General features: G+C 45.5%; 1 protein-coding gene across 3 annotated transcripts in view; it reads left to right on the top strand.

Annotated features, from left to right (window-relative positions):
- The window catches only part of LOC308168105 (myosin phosphatase Rho interacting protein), a 38,840-nt gene extending 27,723 nt beyond the window's left edge, over positions 1–11,117 (top strand). The window contains exons 16-24 of one of the 3 annotated variants that reach the window (XM_080542582.1): positions 5,236–5,383; positions 5,708–5,825; positions 6,921–7,080; positions 7,261–7,374; positions 7,581–7,667; positions 7,832–7,994; positions 8,449–8,534; positions 9,379–9,451; positions 10,113–11,117. In XM_080542582.1, the coding sequence (XP_080398708.1) occupies positions 5,236–5,383; positions 5,708–5,825; positions 6,921–7,080; positions 7,261–7,374; positions 7,581–7,667; positions 7,832–7,994; positions 8,449–8,534; positions 9,379–9,411 (909 nt within the window). In that variant the 3' untranslated portion in view covers positions 9,412–9,451; positions 10,113–11,117. Of the gene's footprint in view, positions 1–173; positions 2,853–5,235; positions 5,384–5,707; positions 5,826–6,920; positions 7,081–7,260; positions 7,375–7,580; positions 7,668–7,831; positions 7,995–8,448; positions 8,535–9,378; positions 9,452–10,112 lie in introns of all 3 variants that reach the window. The other 2 variants (XM_080542580.1, XM_080542581.1) reach the window with 2 other exon arrangements.
- Positions 11,118–21,528: the final 10,411 nt, after the last annotated feature.

The raw sequence follows: 21,528 nt of genomic DNA, 5'->3' as shown, positions 1-21,528 counted from the left end.
TTCAATCATCATGGTTAAATTACATAATTATAATTGTCACAATTTGGTCATGTTTAATTTGCTTTGAAACCAGAAGTAAATTGGGGGAAATAGATGATAGATGACCTAAAATAATGACCTAGCTTTTTCACCCCTGCTGTGTGTTAACCAACTGTCTGGTCCCCTTTTCCAAGCTGGAGCTTCCTTTGGGTCTGGAGGCCGATCTCGACCCCCAGACGAAGAGGCCAGAACTGGTTAGTTCTCCAGCTCAGAGCTTAACAAAGAAGTACCAGGAGACCAAAGAGCTCCTTCAGCTGCAAGAACTGAAAAAGCGCAACATGCAGGCTCAGCTTGGCCTCTCGCTTTCTCACCTATCCATAAAGGAACCATACCTTTCTGAAGCCCAAAAGCCAGTCACTTTGGAAAGCCCTCCCTCGGAGCCTGTCCAAAAGACAGTCAGTTTTCTGCTGCAGGATAGTGAAGAGAGGATTCAAGAGCTGGAGGACTTGATATCAGGCAAGCCCTTGACTCTAAAGGGGTTAACGAGATTGCTACACTCTCACAGTGAATACTGCCTTGAGGGTAGTCAAGATGTGGGTGAACAGGGCAATTGTCAGAGGCTCTTGGAGAGCTGGAAGTACCAACAGGAGGTAGAGAATGAGACCATGAGAAAGAGCTTAGCCAGGGCAGGAGAAAGCATCCGAAATTATGAAACTCGTCTCCTGACCATGGAGGACATGTTGGGCAGAGTTCAAAAGCAGAAGGTCGATGGCCTGAAGAGCCCCTACGGACCACTGTGCCAGATCGAAGACCTCTCAGAAACGCATGAGATCACTATCAGAACACTGTCCCAGAGGATTGAACTGCTAATGAGTGAAAACGGAGCTCTGAACCAGCAATATCAGGAGATAGTGAACCAGCTGACCGAGGCAGACAGGGAGATAGACAGGTTGAAAGCAGAGCTGATCAACGTGCAAGGCGGGAAACAGCACCTTCTCCTCATGGAGGAGCTGGATCGAGTTAAAGCCACACTGGCGGAAAACGAAGCCAACACCATCGACAGGGGGTTCTATGAGAAAGAGCTCAACGAGAAATCTCGAAAGCTTCACGAGGCCCTGATCACATTGGAGGTGCTCGGAAACAGTCTGAAGGACACAGAGAAGAGGCTGCAGCTGAAAGAGGCCACTCTGAAAGGTCTGGGATTCCAGATGGCGGAGGAGGGCGACGATGAGTGTCTCCTGGAGAAAGAACAAATCAAAGAGCAGCTCGAAGCCACTGAGGCTAAGCTGTCTGAGAGAGAGGAGCAACTTGAGTCTAAAGAGCAGCTCTGTAAACAACTTCAAGCCCAAAACATTGAACTACAAAGTAGACATAAGGAATCTGAGAGAGTCAGTAGTCAGAAGCTTTTAGTGGCCGAGAATGAGATCAGGATGTTGCAAGGAAAGTTGGAAGTAGAGACAAAGGCAGGTAGGGGAGAGAAGGCATTGCATGTTAGTGATGAGTTGATGCAGACTGGGGAGAGGCAAGTTGTAGATGAAAGAGTTATTCAGCAATTAGTTGGGGAGATTAAAATGAAGTCTGAGGCCCTCAACCGGGTGTTAGAGGTGTTAATGAAGGTAGATGTTAATGTGGAGAAAATGCTTAATGATCTTAAAAGCACTTTACTTGTCACAGATTGCCTTGGGTCCTTTGAAGAAGAGCCTGCTGAAGTGAGTCAGAGAGTGATGAAACGGTTGGTATTAGAAGGAGAGTTCTGGAGTCGTTTGTTAAGTGCTATTGAGGTGAGCCCAGATCAGACTGAAGATGAAAGCGAGTCTAGATTTGAAAGGAGTGTGGCAGAATGTATGATGGCAGAGAAGAGTATGTTTGTTTTGATGAGTAGGATTTGTCCTCGACCAACGATGGACATTGATGATGAAGTCACTATGAATAAAGAGACCACTGGCGTTTCGAATTGGTGTAGCTGGCTAGATAGTGAAACTAATGCTCTCATTTTGAAAGATTTAACAGAGACCCTACAAGAGAAAGTATATCTGTTGAATCAAATTGCCTCTGCTATTGAGACATCTTCAAATGACAAGCTCCTCACATTGGTTTTAGCTAGCTTTGAATCTGGCAATCAAAAGAAACAATGGTCAGAACATCTACAAGAGGCCTTTAGAGAAGCTCACATATCCTATATCATCAGCAGGTTGAAAATTCAACACACAAAAGAGCTAAAGCAAACGCAGGTTGAAATCCAGATGGGAAACTCAGACTGTGCAAACTGCTCTCGTCTGAGGGAGCAGAACAGAGATCTCCAGTACAAACTAGAAGAACTACAGAATCAGCTTTCAGGATTTGAGAGCCCCATGAGTGTGGACACAAAGCAAATAACACACATTCGGTTAGAGGGAGAGCCCATAGACTCATTGGATAAAGCAATCCAACTGCAAGACATGGTGGCTAAACACAAGAAGGAGCTCCGGGAGGTCAAGGACATCTATGAACAGGAAGCGGAGAAGCTGAGACAGGAAGTCGCCAAGGCTGGCGAGACACTGCGCTTCCAGTCGGAGGAGAATGTGAAAGAGATTGACTCACTGACCACCTGCATGGAGAACCTGCAGAAGAAACACGAGACGGAGAGGAGCATTCTTCTGGTGCGGTTCGACAGTGAGATGGAGGAGCTGAGGAGTGTGCTGACACCAAGAGCCAGCGCCACCCCTGCTGGGACGACGTCCCCAGAGTCCTCCCCTGCCTCCACCCTCAAAGAGCGCATCCAAAAGCTGGTGTCCCAGGTGTCAACCATGACAGAGGAGTTGAAGCGGCGTGAGCAACAGGGCGACCCAGTGACGCTGCGGCTGAAATACGATAAAGATCTGGAGAACCTGAAGGTGGAAGCGTTCATTGTCCTTGCTGTTCTCCATCCGTGATGCCTTGTGTCTCCTTGTGGCACCCCCAGACCCCTCCCTACCCACCCAACCCCCCCCCCCTCGCCTACGTAACCCTGCTTCCCTCACTTTACTCTCCTCTCTGTTAACCAGTATCCTCAAGTGTTGCATGGTGACTAACCCCCTGTTAGTGCATGTGGTTGTCAAAGCTAGTTGTGTGCTGAGGAACCCATTTTGTTTGTAAGGCAAAGATTAGATAATAATTAGATTTTTTTTGTCACAGACACATTAGGCTTACTGTAAGTATGTCCTTGATTCTAAGTCACATGTAGTGTCAGCATATTTTTACTTTCACGGTGGATTTACACTGAGCCACCCAGGTATAAATGCTTATGAAATGAGTTCCTCTGACGTTATAGTTGTGCTTAATCTATAGGTTTTCTATCATAGATAAGCGATGTCAAAGACAAAAAGTTCACCCCTTGTTGACATGTTTTATCATTGAGTCATCCTGAACCGAAAGTGTGATATGTAGACATCTTGTATTGCTTTTTTTTCCCCACCAAACTTGAAAGATGTATATGGGGCCTACCTCTTTGTCTTTGATGTTATTGCCCTTTTACTGACTAAACATTTAACTTTCCCCATTCTGACTTGCTGATTAAGAAATTAATGATGATTAGCAGGCTTGCAAAACATTGCAGGATGCTTGATGATTGGACGTTTATATTTCCACATTGGGAAAGTAAGGGTACCGATATTCATATGGTTATACTTAGTCAGTTTTAACATAAATCAGTTGAGTCTTTTAGATTTTTGGGCTTAGCGAACGTACTTTGCGCTATATTGGAGGTTTGTATGGGCATGACGAGCAGATGACACCACATGATTGTTAAAGGAACGTTTTCATGGAAAGAATCATATGTCTACATTCTGTCAGGTTAATGACAGTTAGGAGCCTCTTCTCTGTCTTTTGGTCAGATCGTCTTTTTTAATGCTGTGACGGTGGACTGTTGGTGTCATTTGGGGAGTTGGCAGCTAGCATGAAGACCATCATATTATGACAATTATATAACATTCTTATACCAGCAATATATCTTAGAGCAGTGTTCTTTACCTCTGGTCCTTGAGGGACACAGTGCAGTATTTACATTTTATTTACTTCATTACGTCCTAAATAGTTTGGAAGATCTGATTAGTGAAGTTATATACTGTAGAACAGGATATGGGCCCCTCTGTGCGCACGCACTCACACAAACACACACACACACACACACACACACACACACACACACACACTAAACAATGAGCAGGTGCTGCATGCTGTGATGTCAGAACAGGAAGTCTCCATATACCAGCAGGGGGGGAGTTGGCTCACTCCTGAGTCTCACAGTCGGTTCCCGCGCCGTTTCTCTGAGCGCTGGGGATGCGGGGGTGGGGGGTGGGGGGGGATTTATCCCTGTGAAAACAGAGCGTAGCCTGCCTGCCTGTTTGTCTGCAGGGGGATGGAGAGAGGGAGCGCAGGACAGCATCGTTGACTGAGTCCTCAGATTAGTGGCAGTGAATAGAGGACGGAAGTAAGCCTAGGTTTTGGGTCGAGCCAGTCGGAAGGCTATTCAAACCCTTTCTTGTGGAAACATGCACTGTAATTATAATAGCTTTGTGAATGGCTGTCTCTAAAAGCGTGTTGATCAGGATTACCCTCGACCCCCCCACCTCCCCCCCTCTCTCTATATTGCTGAAAAGCGTTAGTGCAAGGCTGGCAATCTTGCCTCATTTGACACAGACATGCTGGCCCAAACACCTCTTGATGAAGATACATTTGATTCCAGTCTCAGTTCATGCCTGAGACTCCGGGCTATTCTTGATTGGATTTGGTCTGAGCTTAACCCCCTGCATTCCTCCAAAGATTTGGCTAATGGTAGCAGATTATGGTTTTGTACATTATAGGCTTCAGACATTATCACACTAGACATGAACTGCATTTTTAATAGCCGTTTCATGAGCAAGCCCAGCGTTTACTTAGCAAAAACCTGGCAGTGGTTGAATACCTTTACTGTTGAGGAGGGAATTACAGCACTTAGCCTTCTCATACGCTACTACTCAGTTCTCTCAGCCTACGCATTCCTTCAACATATTGTGTATTCTCTTCTTTTTCTTAACCCTTTGTACTCATCAGCTCATTTTGCTCATGGCTAACGTGCAGTAGCGAACTCGGTGTTTGCTGTCGTTGATCAAGTGTCAGTGAATGGACGGTCAGCGGTAGACGCGTAGCTAGGGCCAAGAGCGTTTCCTGACCAGGTCATTTGATCAGGGAAAACTCCTGGCCCTAGTTCAACGCTTGTCCATGGACTCATTGTGCCCCTCATCCCCTTCTGTCCTGTAGGCCACCTGCGAGAGGGGCTTTGCTGCCATGGAGGAGTCCCATCAGAAGGTGGTTGACGAGCTGCAGAGGAAGCACCAGCGGGACCTGGAGAACCTACACGAGGAGAAAGAGAGGCTGCTGGACGAAGAGACGGCAGCCACCATAGCTGGTCAGTAGCTCCATGGATAGACACTGGTTCAACACAACCCCCTGACAGCTACTGTGAAGCCTGGCCTCTTCCTTTTTGGTCCTCGTGAAAACAGATTCCACCCCCCCCCCCATCTCTCATTTCTAATTTTTGACCTGCTTGGATTTATTACACAATGTATTGTGCTCGTTATAGAGAGGTCCAATGGTCTTTTGGCTCATCTTTCGAAAACGATTGTTCATTCTGAAAAAACAACAACAATGGTTACACATTTAGCGTTTTGCAGGTGGTGTTCAGCTAGTTGTTCACGCGTCTCAATAAGCCTCTTTGTTTTCAATGTCACAGCGATTGAGGCGATGAAGAACGCCCACCGGATGGAGCTGGAGAAGGAGCTGGATCGGGTTCGCAAGGCCAACAACAACACAGAGAACGCAGATATTGAGGAGATCCGCAGGCAACACGAGTAAGCCCTCCCAGCAGTTCCACAAACACATTGCTGTATATGCCACCGGACCATTATCCAAATAAAACCAAACAGGAGTCACACCCAGCCGACTTTCTCCTCCTCTGTTTACATGTTGCTGCTTGGTGAAACATGCATGCAAACATAAAAAAAAACTAATGATTTATCATTTCCATTTGGCTTGAATCTTAAATATGTCTCACCAGTTCATACTGCTCTGCCTCTTGAACTAGTTGTAACATGTGTTCAGGTATTGGGTGCTTTCTGACTGTTTGTGTGCACTGCATGATTTGACATATCACTTTGAGTTCTGTGAAGCTGCAGGTGTCCTGATTTGGCAGATAATTTCATTTCAATTCCAACATTATCAACATGAGCATATTAATTAGACGGATAAGGAAAGTTGAGAGACCTGGGGGGATATTGTCGGTCATTACCTAGGATGAATTGATCTGCTAAAATGACTATGTATTGGAATTACTCATTGTTTATCAAAGTTAGTCGGATAACTTACTGATCCTGCCTGTGAAACCCAACCCAGAGCAGTCTGAATGGACGTCTCAAGATGACACTGCAAAATCTGTGTGTGTGTGTGTGTGTGTGTGTGTGTGTAAGTGAAAGAGAGACTGGCTGTGGCTTGCCAACTGTAACCATGACAACCTGGAGCTGAGGAAGCGGTGACCTTGCCAAGCTAGGAATTACAGATGCAAGTCCCATTTCCTTCTCGGGGACAGTCTGTCTGCATGGCTCCTAATCAGCCCGCCCTTAGTCAACACCACTCTGGCTCGGAGGCCGTCTAGACACCCAAGCTCATGCGTTGAGCAACAAGAAGATTAATAAAACAACAGGATAGCAAGGCCTGTGTGTATTCACAAAGCATCTCAGGGTAGGAGAATTGATCTAGGATCAGGTCCTGTCAGTATATCCTTTTTTTACCCCATTATGATCTGAAAAGTTAAACTGATCATGGATCATTTTACATTTACAGATGTAACTAACAGATCAGCACTCCTACTCTGAGATGCTTTGTGAATACAGGTCCCGGAGCAGTCAGGCCAGTCCTATTTTAACCCCCTGTGTTGTGTTGTGTTGTAGGGAGGAGTTGTGCTCGTTCACGAGGGAGATTGAGGTGCTGTCAGAGCAGTACTCCCAGAAGTGTCTGGAAAACGCTCACCTGGCCCAGGCCCTGGAGGCAGAGAGGCAGGCCCTGAGGCAGTGTCAGAGAGAGAACCAGGAGCTCAACGCACACAACCAGGTATACACACACACTCTCGTATGCAACTAGCTAAGAGTTGCCACAGCCTACACAATCAGGTGACCACGTCACCATTTTTTCCTGAGAAGGTCTGTTTTCTAGTCAATGAGTGCAGTCCCTCGTGTGATTCTATCCATGCCCCCTCAACCCCGCTGTCCCCCCCCCCCTTCCTGTCTGCAGGAGCTAAACAACCGTCTGGCTGCAGAGATCACCAAGATGCGCTCCATGCACAGTGAGGAGGCGGGCGGAGACAACTGCCCGATGATCCACGGAAAGGAGCTGTATGAACTAGAGGTAGTGCCCTTCCCTCAAGCTTCTCTGATCTTTTCTCTGATCTTTTTTTCCCCTATCTATTGCGTATTTCCTACCTCTTGTTTTATTGTATTGTAGCACTTGGAGTTGCATTCAACGCATGACTTGCGCTATATAAAAAAAGTTTGACTGTTTGATCGAATGTTTAGCTAGCTGCCGTGTCTCACACGCCTGCTCTGCTCTGTAAGGTGATGCTGAGGGTGAAGGAGTCAGAGGTCCAGTACCTGAAGCAGGAGATCAACTCCCTGAAGGACGAACTCCAGGCCGCCCAAAGAGTAAGTGTCAAGGCCAGGGAGTGATCATAGGGCTGGGTAAATCATTTAGAAGTAGAGGGGACCACCTTTATATTCATATAAATGAAATAGTACTCATGTGCTGGTTGAAGAGTTGTTGCACACATTGTATGCTGATAAATACCTCAATGTGTGCCTGTGTGCAGGATAAGAAGTATGCAACGGACAAGTACAAGGACATCTACACGGAGCTGAGCATAGTGAAGGCCAAAGCAGAGCGTGATCTGGGGCGGGTCAGAGACCAGCTGCAGCTAGCCCACGAGGCACTGGGGGAGCCCTCGCTAGAGGAGATGGAGCGGGGAGGATACGGTAACGGGAACACACACACACACACCCCTGTCTCACACACACACACACACACACACACCTACCTTTCTGACACACACACACACACACACCTATCTGACCCAGTACACACTAGTAACCCTACCCATGACCACTACCTCTATCCTTGACAGAACACACTCCTCTACCCACTAACACTGCAACAGTTCACACACCTATTCCCTTGTGCTTAACCCAATGCAGAGCTTTAACGCACACCTTTGACCCACAGCCACCTTTCTTTCTCTGAGCTCTGACATTGTCATGCATATGTCTCAAGACAGGACATTAGACCTAGATTTGTATCCCTTAACAAACATTGCAATCCACTGAAGTTTTTTTGCTGCCTGCTCCAAATCAGACGACACTTAATCAATACCACTCTGACGAGGCCGGTCATGCTGTTACGAGTAAGCTGTGTCTTTCGTCTCCTCTCCAGATATTATGAAGTCCAAAAGCAACCCAGACATTCTCAAGATGGCGGCTGCTGCTGCAAAACGTTCAGAGCGCACCATGAGGTCAAAGGTACGCTCCTCAGCATTCTGTTCCTCAGTTCTGAGCTCTCACAAGACATTATGAAATAAGTGGTTTACCTCGATACCTGATGGTATCGATCGTTCAGAATACTAATATGGACTTTGTTCTCCAGGCATAAGGAGTTAGTAGAAGCCTAGTTGCTACATGTCTCTGCTTTAGCCCACACCACATATTTTTTGTCTGATAAGATACATAAAGGAGTTTGCTTAAGCAGAAACAGACTAGTTACCAGGCTAGGGTTGTAGTTTGTCTTATTGAAAAAGCAGGTTGGTGTAACTTACCAGTAGAGGTCTCCCACAGCAGACAGTTTCAACAGTTCCGTAGGAACCAAGTGCTTTTTAGGCATGACACACTGCCATCTACAGGTCAACAAGTGCATTACAACCTGCAGGTGGTGTATGTATTGGGTGGTTAGACTGGCAGCATGATTTAGCAACTCAGATGACAAATCTCAGTGTAATGTACATCAGGGGAGGCCGATGGAGGTAGATATCAGAGGATGTGCTCATTATAATGCTTGGAATGGAATGAGGAATGCTGTCAATCACACATGCTTGATATCATTCCGTATTCCATTCCATGCATTACAATGAGCCTGTCCTCCGATTCCTAACCCACCAGGCTCCACTGTTGTCCATCTGTATAATGTTGGATTATAAATGGAGCATCCCTATGTACAAACCTGAAGCAGAGTTCCGACACAATGTATGTGTTAGATATCAGGAGAGAACCTGGTGAGTGTGGTCTGTGATGGGGGATGTTTTCTCACCTCCCACTCACCCCTTGTCTAACACACACACATGCTGGTGTGTTTCCCCCCTTCTATCCCCAGTCTGTGAGTCGTGACATGCCCTGGGACAGCTAGGGCTACCCGAGGACCTATAGGCCTACCCCTCTCCTTTTAGGTAAACCAAACCAGACTCACGCTTCTCGCGGGGATGCCTGCTGTGCTGTGTGCTGGTGTGCCGTCATACCAGTTCTATCCTCGATCTCACAGCACTTTGTTATACCTAGAGAAGAGTCAAAACCCTCACAGGGTTGTGCGGCGCCATTGATAATCTGGGGGGTGGGAGGGGGTTGGTTTATGCTCCATTAGTATGTTGGAACCTTTCAGTGTTTGATTTATTAGAAAGAGTCTCTGTGTTCGGCCCTCTGGTCCGTACCCTGCTCAGATCACCTGTTGTTAATCCACGTCATACTGAAAGGCTTTGCCAATACCACAGGATGTTTAGGTTGTTGGTGTAGTTTCTGTATTCCTCTATTTGGCCACTAACATGTAATTCTGTATGGCTTATAACTGTGTGTACTGCTGGTGAGGGCAGAAATCAGAGGAGATGGACTCATCGTAATGCATGGATTGGAATGCGGGATGGTCTCAAACCACGTGTTACAATGAGCCCGTCCTCCGATTTCTACCTCCCCCAGCCTCCCTGATGTACTGTCTGTAGAACTGTGGTAAGGATGGGGACGGTAAGGAAGGGAAGGGAGGCTGAGTGGAGAAACGTGGACATGGTCCACCTAATTGTCTTTTTGTTTTCTCTCTGTCTGCTTTCTCTCCCCCTCCAGAGTCTTAAGGAAGGGCTGACTGCTGAGCAGAGACTCCACCTGTTCGACGACAACAAAGACACTAAGGAGTTCTGACGGCGACGAGTTCCAGTCCACCTACCTTGCTGCATGTTTAGAGGCTCCACTACATTTTAGCTCTGTAATTTACTTATTTAGAAACACACTGGTCACAGCACACACATCGTATATTAAAACATGGTATGAAGTTTTGAATTTTATGTCTAGAATCTGCATTCCATGCACTTCAGTTACTGTGACATTGTTTGTTTGTTTTCATCGCCATGTCTTATTGTAAATACTGTACTGTTTTTAATGAAGCATCTATCATTCATACACTAAAACATGACTCTGTGTAAGCTACTGTTTTAACTCCTTAGTATGTGTGAATAGCCAAAGGAATAAGTGTAATGTGTAATGGCTAAACACAGCTACATATTGATGATCAAATAATACTTACATAACAAACAGTAGGAACAAACTTGCCTTCAGGCCTGCGTATTATGCTAGGTGTGGTCAGTATGCACATGTTGAAGCTTCCCTCCACTCCCTTATCATTTCAACACAGATGGAAGTCTGGCCCAATAAACAATCTATGAAAATAAAATATCTGCCTGCATCATTATACAAGTAAAACTATCTGCTATGTTGGATGTTGCTCCATTGCCTGTGAGGTGTTGGCTTGTATATGGTGATGAACATCATTGATATTTTTTTCTGAAATATAGGACCATTTATTAAAAAATACCCTTTGAAAAGTGACTGCTGAATGCATATGGATTGGATTCACTGATTATAATATAAATATATATACATTTATATAGTTTTTGTTTTCTGTAATCATATTGGTCCAGCTGTATGGGAATACCAGTTCTTGGAGTTGGTTATGTTTGTAGTCTTGTTCAGTGGCAGTCCCTTTGTATTTATTTAAGTGTTTTGGATTTCTGTCTCACATTCCCATTCCTCTGTACTCTATTATTGTAAATATACAGCAAATGTACACCAACTGACTACAGGTTTATTAGCAATAAATATTTTTGCACCCTGCCTTCTGTGTGATTATTGGGGGGCGGCGGGGGTTCTAGGCCTATGTTCAGTATCTTTCTCCACATGCCCATGCTATGGCATTTGTTTTCGTAATTCCCATACCCTCAAATGAAAGGGGATGTTACAGACAACATACAAACTATACTAAATAAAATGTTTTATGGTCATTTGTGACTCACCCATCACCACTTATAATAGGCCTATCAATTAGGCATATTTTCTAAATACTGACTGACCTGTCTGCCGACCATGGTAAATTAACCTCTTTTAATCATTATAACTTTTTAAATATATATATCTAACATTTCAAGACATAATAGCAATAATAATTCATTAGCAAAAATACATAATTCATTATAAAAGCAACATGTCATGTTAATTCCCACCCTCGTACTGCACACCAAACTGAAACCTCAGGGGATTCCATGTCTTGAACACAACTCAATTTTTCTCCCATAATGCTTCACTCTCTGATCGCCAGCTGACAAGTGGTGTTGTTGAAGTGCGGCTCGCGGCGGGGAAAGAACGAAGTGTTCAGGACAAGTCCATGCATGGGGTTCTCATGAATTCACTCCATGGGACATTTTTCTTGCCTCTATTCAGCTTCACTGGGATGTCAAGAGGCAGATGGAGTCTTGAACGACATGTTGGGTGGGACAGACTCCTGAATTTGACGTGTTAAAGCCCCCCACTCCCTCCCGTCGGGGTAAGTTTAGCGCAGTGTGCTCAGCCTCTTTTGTCTCATCTGGGTCGTTAGCTGTGACTCAGGGCCTAGCAGACCAGGCTAGCTAAGCTAAGCTAACATGTTAAGAGATGTTTAGTTATTTCATGATCGCTTCCTCCTCCTGATCCCCCCGTGTTGTTTGGGGAGAGGAAGACCCCCCAGGTCCATGTGGATGGTGTTCAGCTCGGTAGCTAGCTGGCTAGCTAAATGATGTATTATTACTGTACACAGTGTTGCACAATAAGCTAACGTTGCCAGATCCGATGCAGATGAGTGTGTTCAGTGTAGCAGACAGGCAGAGCGGTACAGTAATGCGCTATGCTGATGCTACCTAACGTTAGCTAACCAGCTATCTGCCTGCAGAACAACTTTTAGTGACCAAAATAAAATTAAAATGTTGTTGCTAAAATGTCTCACTGTCGTGTAGCTCCTGGCTAGTTGCATTTGAGTGTTATTATTATTATTGTTATTCCGTGCAGATCCAACCTGACGACAGTCATGTAGATATGTTGGGATAGCAGCATGTCTGTCAGTGTCAGCTGTCACTGGACAGTTCATTGTCTACGATTATAAAGTTACAGCTCTTTGTGAAGGCGAAATATAATGAAATACCTTTTTTTGTAAGAAGTTGTCAACTTTTTTATATCACGTTACTTCCGAGGGGAAATAAAGAAGAAAGACTTTCCCCCTAAAGTGAAAGGAAAGTTCCCTCGCTTTGGTTTACTGCGCAACATGTTACATGAATGATATGATATGAAAGCTTTATTTCGAACATGAGAAAAATAAAAAAAATAGCAAAGACAAAATCAAAAAGAAAATAGTTCTAACAACAAAAAACAAGCAAGAAAAATGTCGTTGTTTGTAGAATAGTAGAATAATTAGCCAACCCGAGACGAGTGTGGAAGGTGACATTCAAACTCTCGCAGACAACGCTTAATAATCAACATATTTTAGGTTTTATTTTTTCAAATAACAGAATAATAATGCTAGACAAATGTGGTATCGCTTTTTGAATTGTGGACTAATGCACTCACTGACTCAACATTTCTTTGCGACGGGCGAATGTCAAGTTTAGTTTATCTTGCGTTGATGTGAATTAACTTGTGCATTTGTCGCAAATAACTCTTTTTGTTTAGCTTAATAATGTTATCCTAATGAACGTGTGGTGTCTAACATAATAATGTGAAGTTTTTCTCACATAAGTCAGTGAAGAATTACATTGTGCTAACAGTAGTTGCAATGTCGCTAGCTAACTTGCTTTCGTGTTTCTGTTCTGTTTCAGTTGCTATGGATCAGCCACCCGGGAACTCTGAATCTTCCCAGCCTCAAGACCTCTCCTCCACCTGTAACCTCCCCACTGTGATCGACCTGACCCTGAATGGTGAGGAATGGCCCCCGGGAGCCAACTCCATGGAGGCCTTACGGGTGGTCAAGCCCCCCAGCTGGTACCCAAACTCGGGCGGCAACAGAGGACTACCCTTCCCGGTGGAGACTGACTCCGATCATAGGCTCCTGGCCGGAGGTCAGATACAACCAGACGACGCCTTCTCCAACACTACAGTCACTCTCTCCTATGTGAGCAGGTCTCATGTGTTCTCCACCCACGACACTCTCTCTCAACATTCACCACTGTATGGCGTACCGTCTATCGGTACGTTCTCTCTCCACCCCTCAGATAAGGGGGTTGGGGAGACAGGTGGGGCACTTTGCATGGAGATGGATCAGCACTACCTACAGCAGATAGATGGGCCTCTTGACCTAGCGTCACAGTCTGAACTCTTTCAGTCGATATCCTCTGCTCAGGTGGAGAGTGAGTCTGTGGCAGGAGTTTGTCTAATGCAGCAGTCTAATGAAATCGGTGGTGGATGTGTTGCTAGTCATGGTGGTATGGACAAATGCAAGGCTCAACAAAGAGGGATGGAACGCAGCCTTTCTCAGGATACAGGAAACCATGGAGGTTTGCTAAATGGTAGCAGCTGGTCCTCACCAGAGCTCAGTACAGACATGGCAGAGAGACAAAGAAGAGACAATTCGGAAGTACTGTTCCTCATCTCCAGAACTGAGGAGCCTGTTGTCGTACAGGACGGCAGGAGTCCCAGAACTCTCTGTTCTCTGAGTAGGGAGTACATCAGCCCTCTGGAGGATCCCGTGTCCCCTTCTGCTACCTCACTGGATGATGTGGAGGAAGTGTTTATCCTGCCACAGACCTCCAGCTCTCCCAGTGCGGAGAACTCCTTTGGAGACGAGGCTACTGACACCAGCTGGGATGAGTTGGAAAGAGGTGGGCCTGGTCTACTGGCAGGACAGGGTCTGATGGCTGATAGTGATGGTAATACACCAAGGTTAGATACCAGCAATGTCTATCAGCAGCCAGTACATACATGCAAGACCGCTTTAGAGCCTGTTGTCGACTGTATAGGAGTTAGTACTGTGCCAGAAGTTTTAGAAACGCAACCCAAGGAAACCGATACCACTCACTTAAATGGAAATGTGAGAGTAGAGCAGAACGCATGTCAAAGGAAAAAGCTCCCTCCACGCATCGGGAGAGGAACGAGGTTAGAAGCCATAGTTATGAACATCAACCCTAACTGGTATCGTGTCAGAGCCCCGAAGAAAACAAAGGCATCTCAGACCCAGACCGTTGTATCGAAAGCTGTTAGTCCCGAAAAGGAGACCTCACCTGTCAGGAAAAATGAAGTCCAAGAGAAAGCTTCTCATGCAGAGAGAGAGACCAAACCTAAGGCAGCAATCCCACTGAAAGGGGGCATGGGACACATTAACACAGACACTTACAAAGAGTCTACCTCAGATTCTGAAAACACCAGTTTTCCCAAATACCCACACAACAGCACGTCTCCAAAAGCACCAAGCCCTCCGTCTGCGTTAGAAAAGGAGTCAGGGAAAGAGTCAGAACACATGTCATGTCCCGATGTCTCCCCTGAGGTGGATCTATTGACAATATCACCACCGTCAGAAGCATGCCAGAAAAGCCCTGCTAAGTTTAAAGGTAAATCTAAAGCCTCTCCTACTGCCAAAACCAAGGCGTCCCCTGCCCCCAAGAGGAAACGTAAAAAACATCAGCCTGGTCCTGGGCAGTCCTCCATGTTCTCCCCAATGGAGCCCGAGATCAAGTTGAAGTACGTCAACTACAAGGAGGAGAAAAGGGAACTGAGGGTGGACAACTTCTCTCCGTTCATCCACGTGGAGCGCAAGCAGTCCCCCCCACCCAGCTGTACTGTCGTCAACTACCCTGAGGAGGACAGGCCAAGGCTGAAGAAGGACCAGCAGCAGCATGGCGGGTTTATCCCTGGTGCCATCCCCACCACCTCATGCCTGCAGCTAGGACGGTTCTCCACCCTTCAGTACCACAGCACCTTGGTTTGCTGCCTCTGTGGTAGGTCAGCTAACGCTCTGGACCTGGGGGACCTCCATGGGCCCTACTACCCAGAGGACTACAAACCCAGCGCTAAAACCCCAACCAGAACACTGGGCGTTAAAGGACAGGCGGAGGATGGGTACAGTGACTCAGACTCCTCCTGCAGTGTTCGAGGCAGGGGGAGGAAGTGTGCTCTGCTCCCAGGCGCCTGGCCCCACCGACAAGGCCATAGATGGACCAGTGATGGTGACCCCTCCGGCAGCCCTGCAACTAAGCGGGCCAGGACTGAGGCTGCAGGTACTGCCGATGCTGCTGTGCCGGTGGAGGACTGGTTCAGCCCGCCCGTGGTGCCCCTGGAGCCCTGTGAGTACTGGCTCCACGAGGACTGCAGCATCTGGTCAGCAGGGGTGTTCCTGGTGAAGGGGAAGGTCTACGGTCTGGAGGAGGCTGTCAAGGTGGCCCATGAGACGGTAAGGCTGTCGTCTAATAGTAAATAGTTATGTTCTTTTTTTTCGCCACAGGGTTTCGTTTTCAAGTGGCTAATATTTCTGTTTCAGTGTAGCCATAGACGTGCCATGCCGTTATATATGCAATTTAAGATTTTGGTTTTATCTATGAATCCTTCTTATCTTATCTATATAAATTATTATTTATTAGCAGTCTTTCTTCTGTTGTAGCCATTTATATATCAAACAATATATTTATAACTAGGCCTCTGTTTGAAGCTGGAAAGTTGTATGGCAGTTAGCCTTTGGTCTATGTGTGTTCTACTAAATCTGAAAAACAAACAGTTCCTCATTTTATTTTTTCAGCTGTGTTCCCGCTGCCATGAGACAGGTGCCACACTGGGCTGTTTCTTCAAAGGCTGCCCCAACAAATATCATTACAGGTGTTCTCTACAGTCAGGTTAGTGTGTAGTATGTGTATGTGTATGCACGTTGTGTGTAGTAGTGTGTGTGGCAGGGTATAGAGGTCCCCAAATCAGTGTTTTTGAAGCCTGGACATGTTCAGTTTGGCTCAACACAGAGCTCGACAGGAAGCAGAGGGCCCCAGAGAGGCCCCACTACTGGTTAGGGACGGGTTGAACGCTGTCTCTGTGGTCCTGGAGGAGTGTAACGTGTGTCCTCTGTGATAACGCTCCCGTGCTAAAGCAGGGTTGTGTGTCACCGTCCAGGCTGAGATGTCAGAGTGTCTACACCTGTTAGCCTTACAGCCACCAGCTGCTTACGTCACCTGCCACTCCTCTTCACATCTGACTCCGCACAGCAGACGTGTCCCAGCCTGAGAGAACGCAGCAGCGAGAACGCGGCCGCTCCGCAGAGCAGAATTACGCCCGAGATTGTCTGCCACTGATTGTCGTGGGCCATGGGTTTTAGAGCTGGGAGTCTGGGTCTATGTTAACAAATTGCTTGGCATTTGAGTGCCACAAGACAGTGGTGTGAGATTGTAAATGTCAGTTCCTGGAATTCTCTCTCTCTGATTATCCGACCTTGGTAAAAGGAACACCATTGCTGCTAGCGTCTGTATCTAAAAAGGACCACTGGCCTTTTTGTTGCAGATTCTCTGTAGCTGGTCACATCCCCCACCCCAGTGTGGTAGGGCGAGGTTTCAGCTGAAGGGTAGTTCTAAAATGGCAATTGCACCCCGAGGTGTGTGTGTGTGTGTGTGGTCTGTAAATAGCTGTTCTGAGGTGCGTGGCGTGTAGCAGGGTCGTTATGTTACATCCGTATTCTCCAGCCTGTTCATGCATGTGTGGGACGCTCTGCTCCTGAGCCAGTTGATGAATCACACCGCTTGTATTGATTTATGCATTCTTGTCTTTGCAGATTGCTTACTCAACGAAGAGAACTTCTCCATGAAATGTGCAAAGCACAAGGTATGGATCGTTGGATCTTTCATCAATACCTTAAAATTGTTTTCAGTTCCACCTTGTACGTCATGTTTGACGGATCTGTGTCCGCTGTGTATTATGAACACTTCCACTCAGAACTGTGACTTGATATTGACATTTCGCCAACGATTTTGAAATCCCGTTTTAAACGTGTTCTATCATTAAAACAGAGTATTGCTTCACTCCTGCTGACTCATGCTTACAACACAGAAAAGCTATGAACTAACTAACACACAGATTGTATATCTGCTGCTGTGATTCCAGTAAACTGATCTCTCCATGATGTGTTATCCTCCCTAGAACAAGTCACTCAAAGGCTCATTAGGGAACAGAAAGGACAGCAGGTGATGAAACCAGAAGGGATCCTCTTCACACGGTTAGTTAGTATGGCCTGCTTTGCTCTTTCACGTCTTAAATACCTGTATGTCCCTCGGAACTCAGAGGAACCACTTGTGCTTCTGTGTGTCACATCTGTGTTAAATGTTCACAGGGTTTCCTCCTGTGAGTCTGGTAACCGTGGTGACGGTGGAACACTGTCCTCTGACTGACAGCCTGGCTCCGGTGGAATACAAACACCCACAAACCTTAAACATTAAACTTTCCACTTCCGCGATCTGTCTTTTCCCCCACCCTCTCTACGGAATACACCATCTGAGAAGAGGATGGCTGCCAGATGCCATGCCACCTCTCAACCCTCTCTGATGGTACCGTCAACAGTGACTGCTAGGTGGGGCTAATGTTTCAGAACAGGGCCCAAAGACAAGGTCACTGTTCGACCCGAGAAAAATGTTTTCACTTCACTTACAATGCACGCTAAAGTTGTGCTATTGCTTCGTAATTATTTATGTTAGGACTTTTTTCTTTCTTTTTTCGGAATTGAAATGTTAATAACACAATTTAAGATATTTAATTTTGTAAAGCTTTGTAAGTATGTGATTATATTTGGCTTATTTATTTCCGGGGAGGGAATTTTGTGGGTTTGTTTTTGCCATTGACCTGGAAGTTTGTTTTGTGTGTCTAAGTTATTTGTATGCTCCCATTGCTGAGTTAGAGGGAATACTGGTTGCATACTATGGGTGGTGTAGAGATGTGGATCTCGGATCGACCTTTACTTTCTCTACAGAACAATGTCTCTGACAGGTACCTACATTATTCTTATAAATTATTTTTAAAACGTCACAAGACATGGTGACATGAATTTGACATGAATTTGACTTCATATGTGATGAAAACAATGCTGGTTTCCTTCGACCACCACATCATATTTTATTTCCAGTGACGGGCACTTTCTTTATGTTGGCCCAGGTGAGAGTGGATATGAAGAAAGAGTTGTTGAGGGAACTGTACACTGGTTGTATATTCATCTTTTGAATGTACCTTTCCCACACAAGGGGCGTTGCAGCAAGCACTTTGGAGTGGCTCACGCCGTATGTAAATGTTCAGTCCTCTGCCGTGGCTGCAGTATTATCTCCACCGCAGACTCGTGACTGGTCCAGGCCCCTCCTACATTGTTCTGTTGATATTATCAGTAGACGGAACCTCCTCATCTTTGTCGTTTCATTAATGACATGGCCATATCTCACTGTCAAAGACGAGGCCGTGTCGGATTTTCCGTTGGCTTATAGCACTTTGTCCATCTGCTTTATGCTTGAATGTGTACTGCACCTCAGACTGTCATAGGACGTGACTGAGAAATACGAAGGATCCCAGTGCCCTATGTTCCTCAGACAGATGGTTTTACTGTCCATAGCAGGGGAGGCTGGCGGAGGCAGACATTGGAGGACAGGCTCATTGTAGTGCATGGAATGGAATGAGCAATGGTATCAAACGTGTTCCATTAACAATAAGCCCATCCTCTGATTTCTACCTCCACGGGCCCCAGCAACCTCAGTACTGGCCATCGCAAATGATACAAGGAGGTGCTGGCACTGCCAGCGTTGAGAGGTAGGCCTAGTAAGAACAGTTTCTCATTTGATGATAGGTGCATTTGTCTGTGTAACCGTGTGGTTAAAGCAGACCTAGTTGGTCGTTGAAGGATAGTGATTCTGATTGGATCATCACTAGTCATCTGTCTGCTCTTGGCTTTCCCCTTGTTCTATTCCGAAGACTCATTACACTAGTGGAATTTGGGATTCCGTTTTATTTTTCTCGAAATACATTTGCAACAAAATATTGATGGAAGCCACCATTTTTGACTAAAGTACTACTCCTTTATACCCTACATTTGCATTGTGAGTATGACAAAGGGCACATGTTTTTGAATGGACCTTTCAATTGTCTGTAAATTCCAACAAGTATTGCCAGTCAGTGTCACTAATGTTTTCTTTTAGTTGTTTAACATTGTCAGTCAATCTACCTTACCAGGAAGCGTTTGGTGAAGTCAGAATGGCCGTTAATACACACCACACCGTATCTCTAGCCTTATCAGAACCACTGTTGCTCTATTGTTCTATTGTCCTCACCAGCTTCCATGCAAAGACAAATCAGTGGGTAGACATGGCCTTCTGTTGGACATCCACAGCACTAGGACAGCTGACATGCACCTTCTGCTGCACACACAGATCAACATAGGTGGAGGAGGGCTCATTGGAAACACATGGAACGGAATGAGGAATAGTGAACATGAAATGTGTGTTTTTGATACCACTCTTAATTCCGTTTCCTCCGTTACAATGAGCCCATCCTCCGATTTCTCCCTCCACCCCCCAAACACACACACACACCAGTCGGACAGTGGTCTAGGGCTAGGCAGAGCTGTAATAGTTCAGTATAGCCTCGGGGTAGGATCTAGGAGTCCATGTGGGACTAGGCATAGGTCTGTCAGGTTCCTGTGCATTTAGACAAGTCAATGTGATCAGTGTTGGTGATGTCTGTTTGCACTCTGTCTGTGTGTACTTCTGCATAGCAACAGTAGGGGCAGTGGTGTGCTATCTAGCTGAGATCAGTGTGAAGTCTATACAGGGTGACTAGACTAGCAGTGATAGAATGTTACAGTGATCTGCTGCTCCCAGAGAACAGATTGCTTTGCCAGCTTCTATGTCCTGCTCACACAGCAGGCCATACATCCCAACCTCCACCACCTTGAGCAACACATCTGTCATCCTGTGCCATCGCGTGTCTATGTTTCTGTGTATGTAGCAGTGAAACTGACTTTGTCAAAGACTAAAATGACACAACTGATGTTGTTTCATCCAGCCCTTACCCCCCCCCCAACACTGCTGTTTATTTAATCCAACTGATGCATTGTACCAAATAAGGCTTTTGGAATCTAATTTTCATTGTCGTAAATTGTATTTGGTTTGTAATATTGTTTCCATGTATAAATCTCAGGGCTGAGTCTCGAATGATTTAGATTTTTTTGTTGTTTTCAGTTTTTTGGCCGATATTTATCACACATTGACTGGAGCAATGCTACGACTAGCAAAACATTGGTCACAACAGATGCAATGCGTTGGCTACTGGTATAATCTACTCACCACATTCCAATGCCTCCTACATGTTGTATGTTGTCAATGGTGTTTTGGGTAACATTTGAGGACTGCCAGCACCAGTGTAATTTCTTTTTATTTCCCTCTTATTTTAAGGCAACTTTACAGATGCTATTTTCTACTGTGTGTTTTTTTGTTATTGTAAAAATAAATATTTTGTTGAACCCTGTTTTGTGTGTGCGCTTCAATTGATTTATTTTGTCTCTAATATCCCTGGGGGATTCTGCATTTCCATCCCTAGTCATAGGATTCTATTGACTATGGATGTGTACAATGTCCTATAGAAAACACCACTTACATCACTGCATTTATCAAAAACAAACATCTCTCAGTGCTGCAGAGAGATGCAAATACATGGTTCTGATAGCCTGCAGTGATATGATGTAATTTGTGTATATCTTCTGGGGTGTGTGTTGGAAATCAGCCCCTAGTCCCTTCCTGCAAGACTGCATACAAATCTAAAAAGCATAGGATACGCATTAGTAATATGGTGATAATCTTACCCTCTCACCTACCCACCTACCTTTGAAGGTGTTGCTCTATTAAATATACAGTGTTGCTCTATTAAATATACAGTGTATCAATTAAATTCTTGCAGATAGAAGTACCAATGGGTTAGGGGCAAGGGCTCGATTTAGAATTCAGAGTCAAAAGGAACAAACTCGAAGAACACAATTCGAACAAGAGTTTTCATTTTTATTGTTGACTAAATCAGAGCTTACAGGAAGACAATTGTATTGCAAAGACAGAATCGGACACGAGTTCTAGCGCTGTGTTCATCTACTGACTAAAACTCCACTAAGATCATGTGGCGCATCAAAAATGTCACTGGACAGAAAAGACAAGAAACTCCATTTACACAACTTGCAACACATTACGTCATGATGATACAT

Source organism: Nansenia antarctica (genome assembly GCF_963989245.1).
Source record: "Nansenia antarctica genome assembly, chromosome: 11".
Lineage (NCBI taxonomy): Eukaryota > Metazoa > Chordata > Actinopteri > Argentiniformes > Microstomatidae > Nansenia > Nansenia antarctica.
The sequence above is the reverse complement of the archived record's forward strand: the minus strand, read 5'-3'. Positions and strand labels throughout refer to the sequence as shown.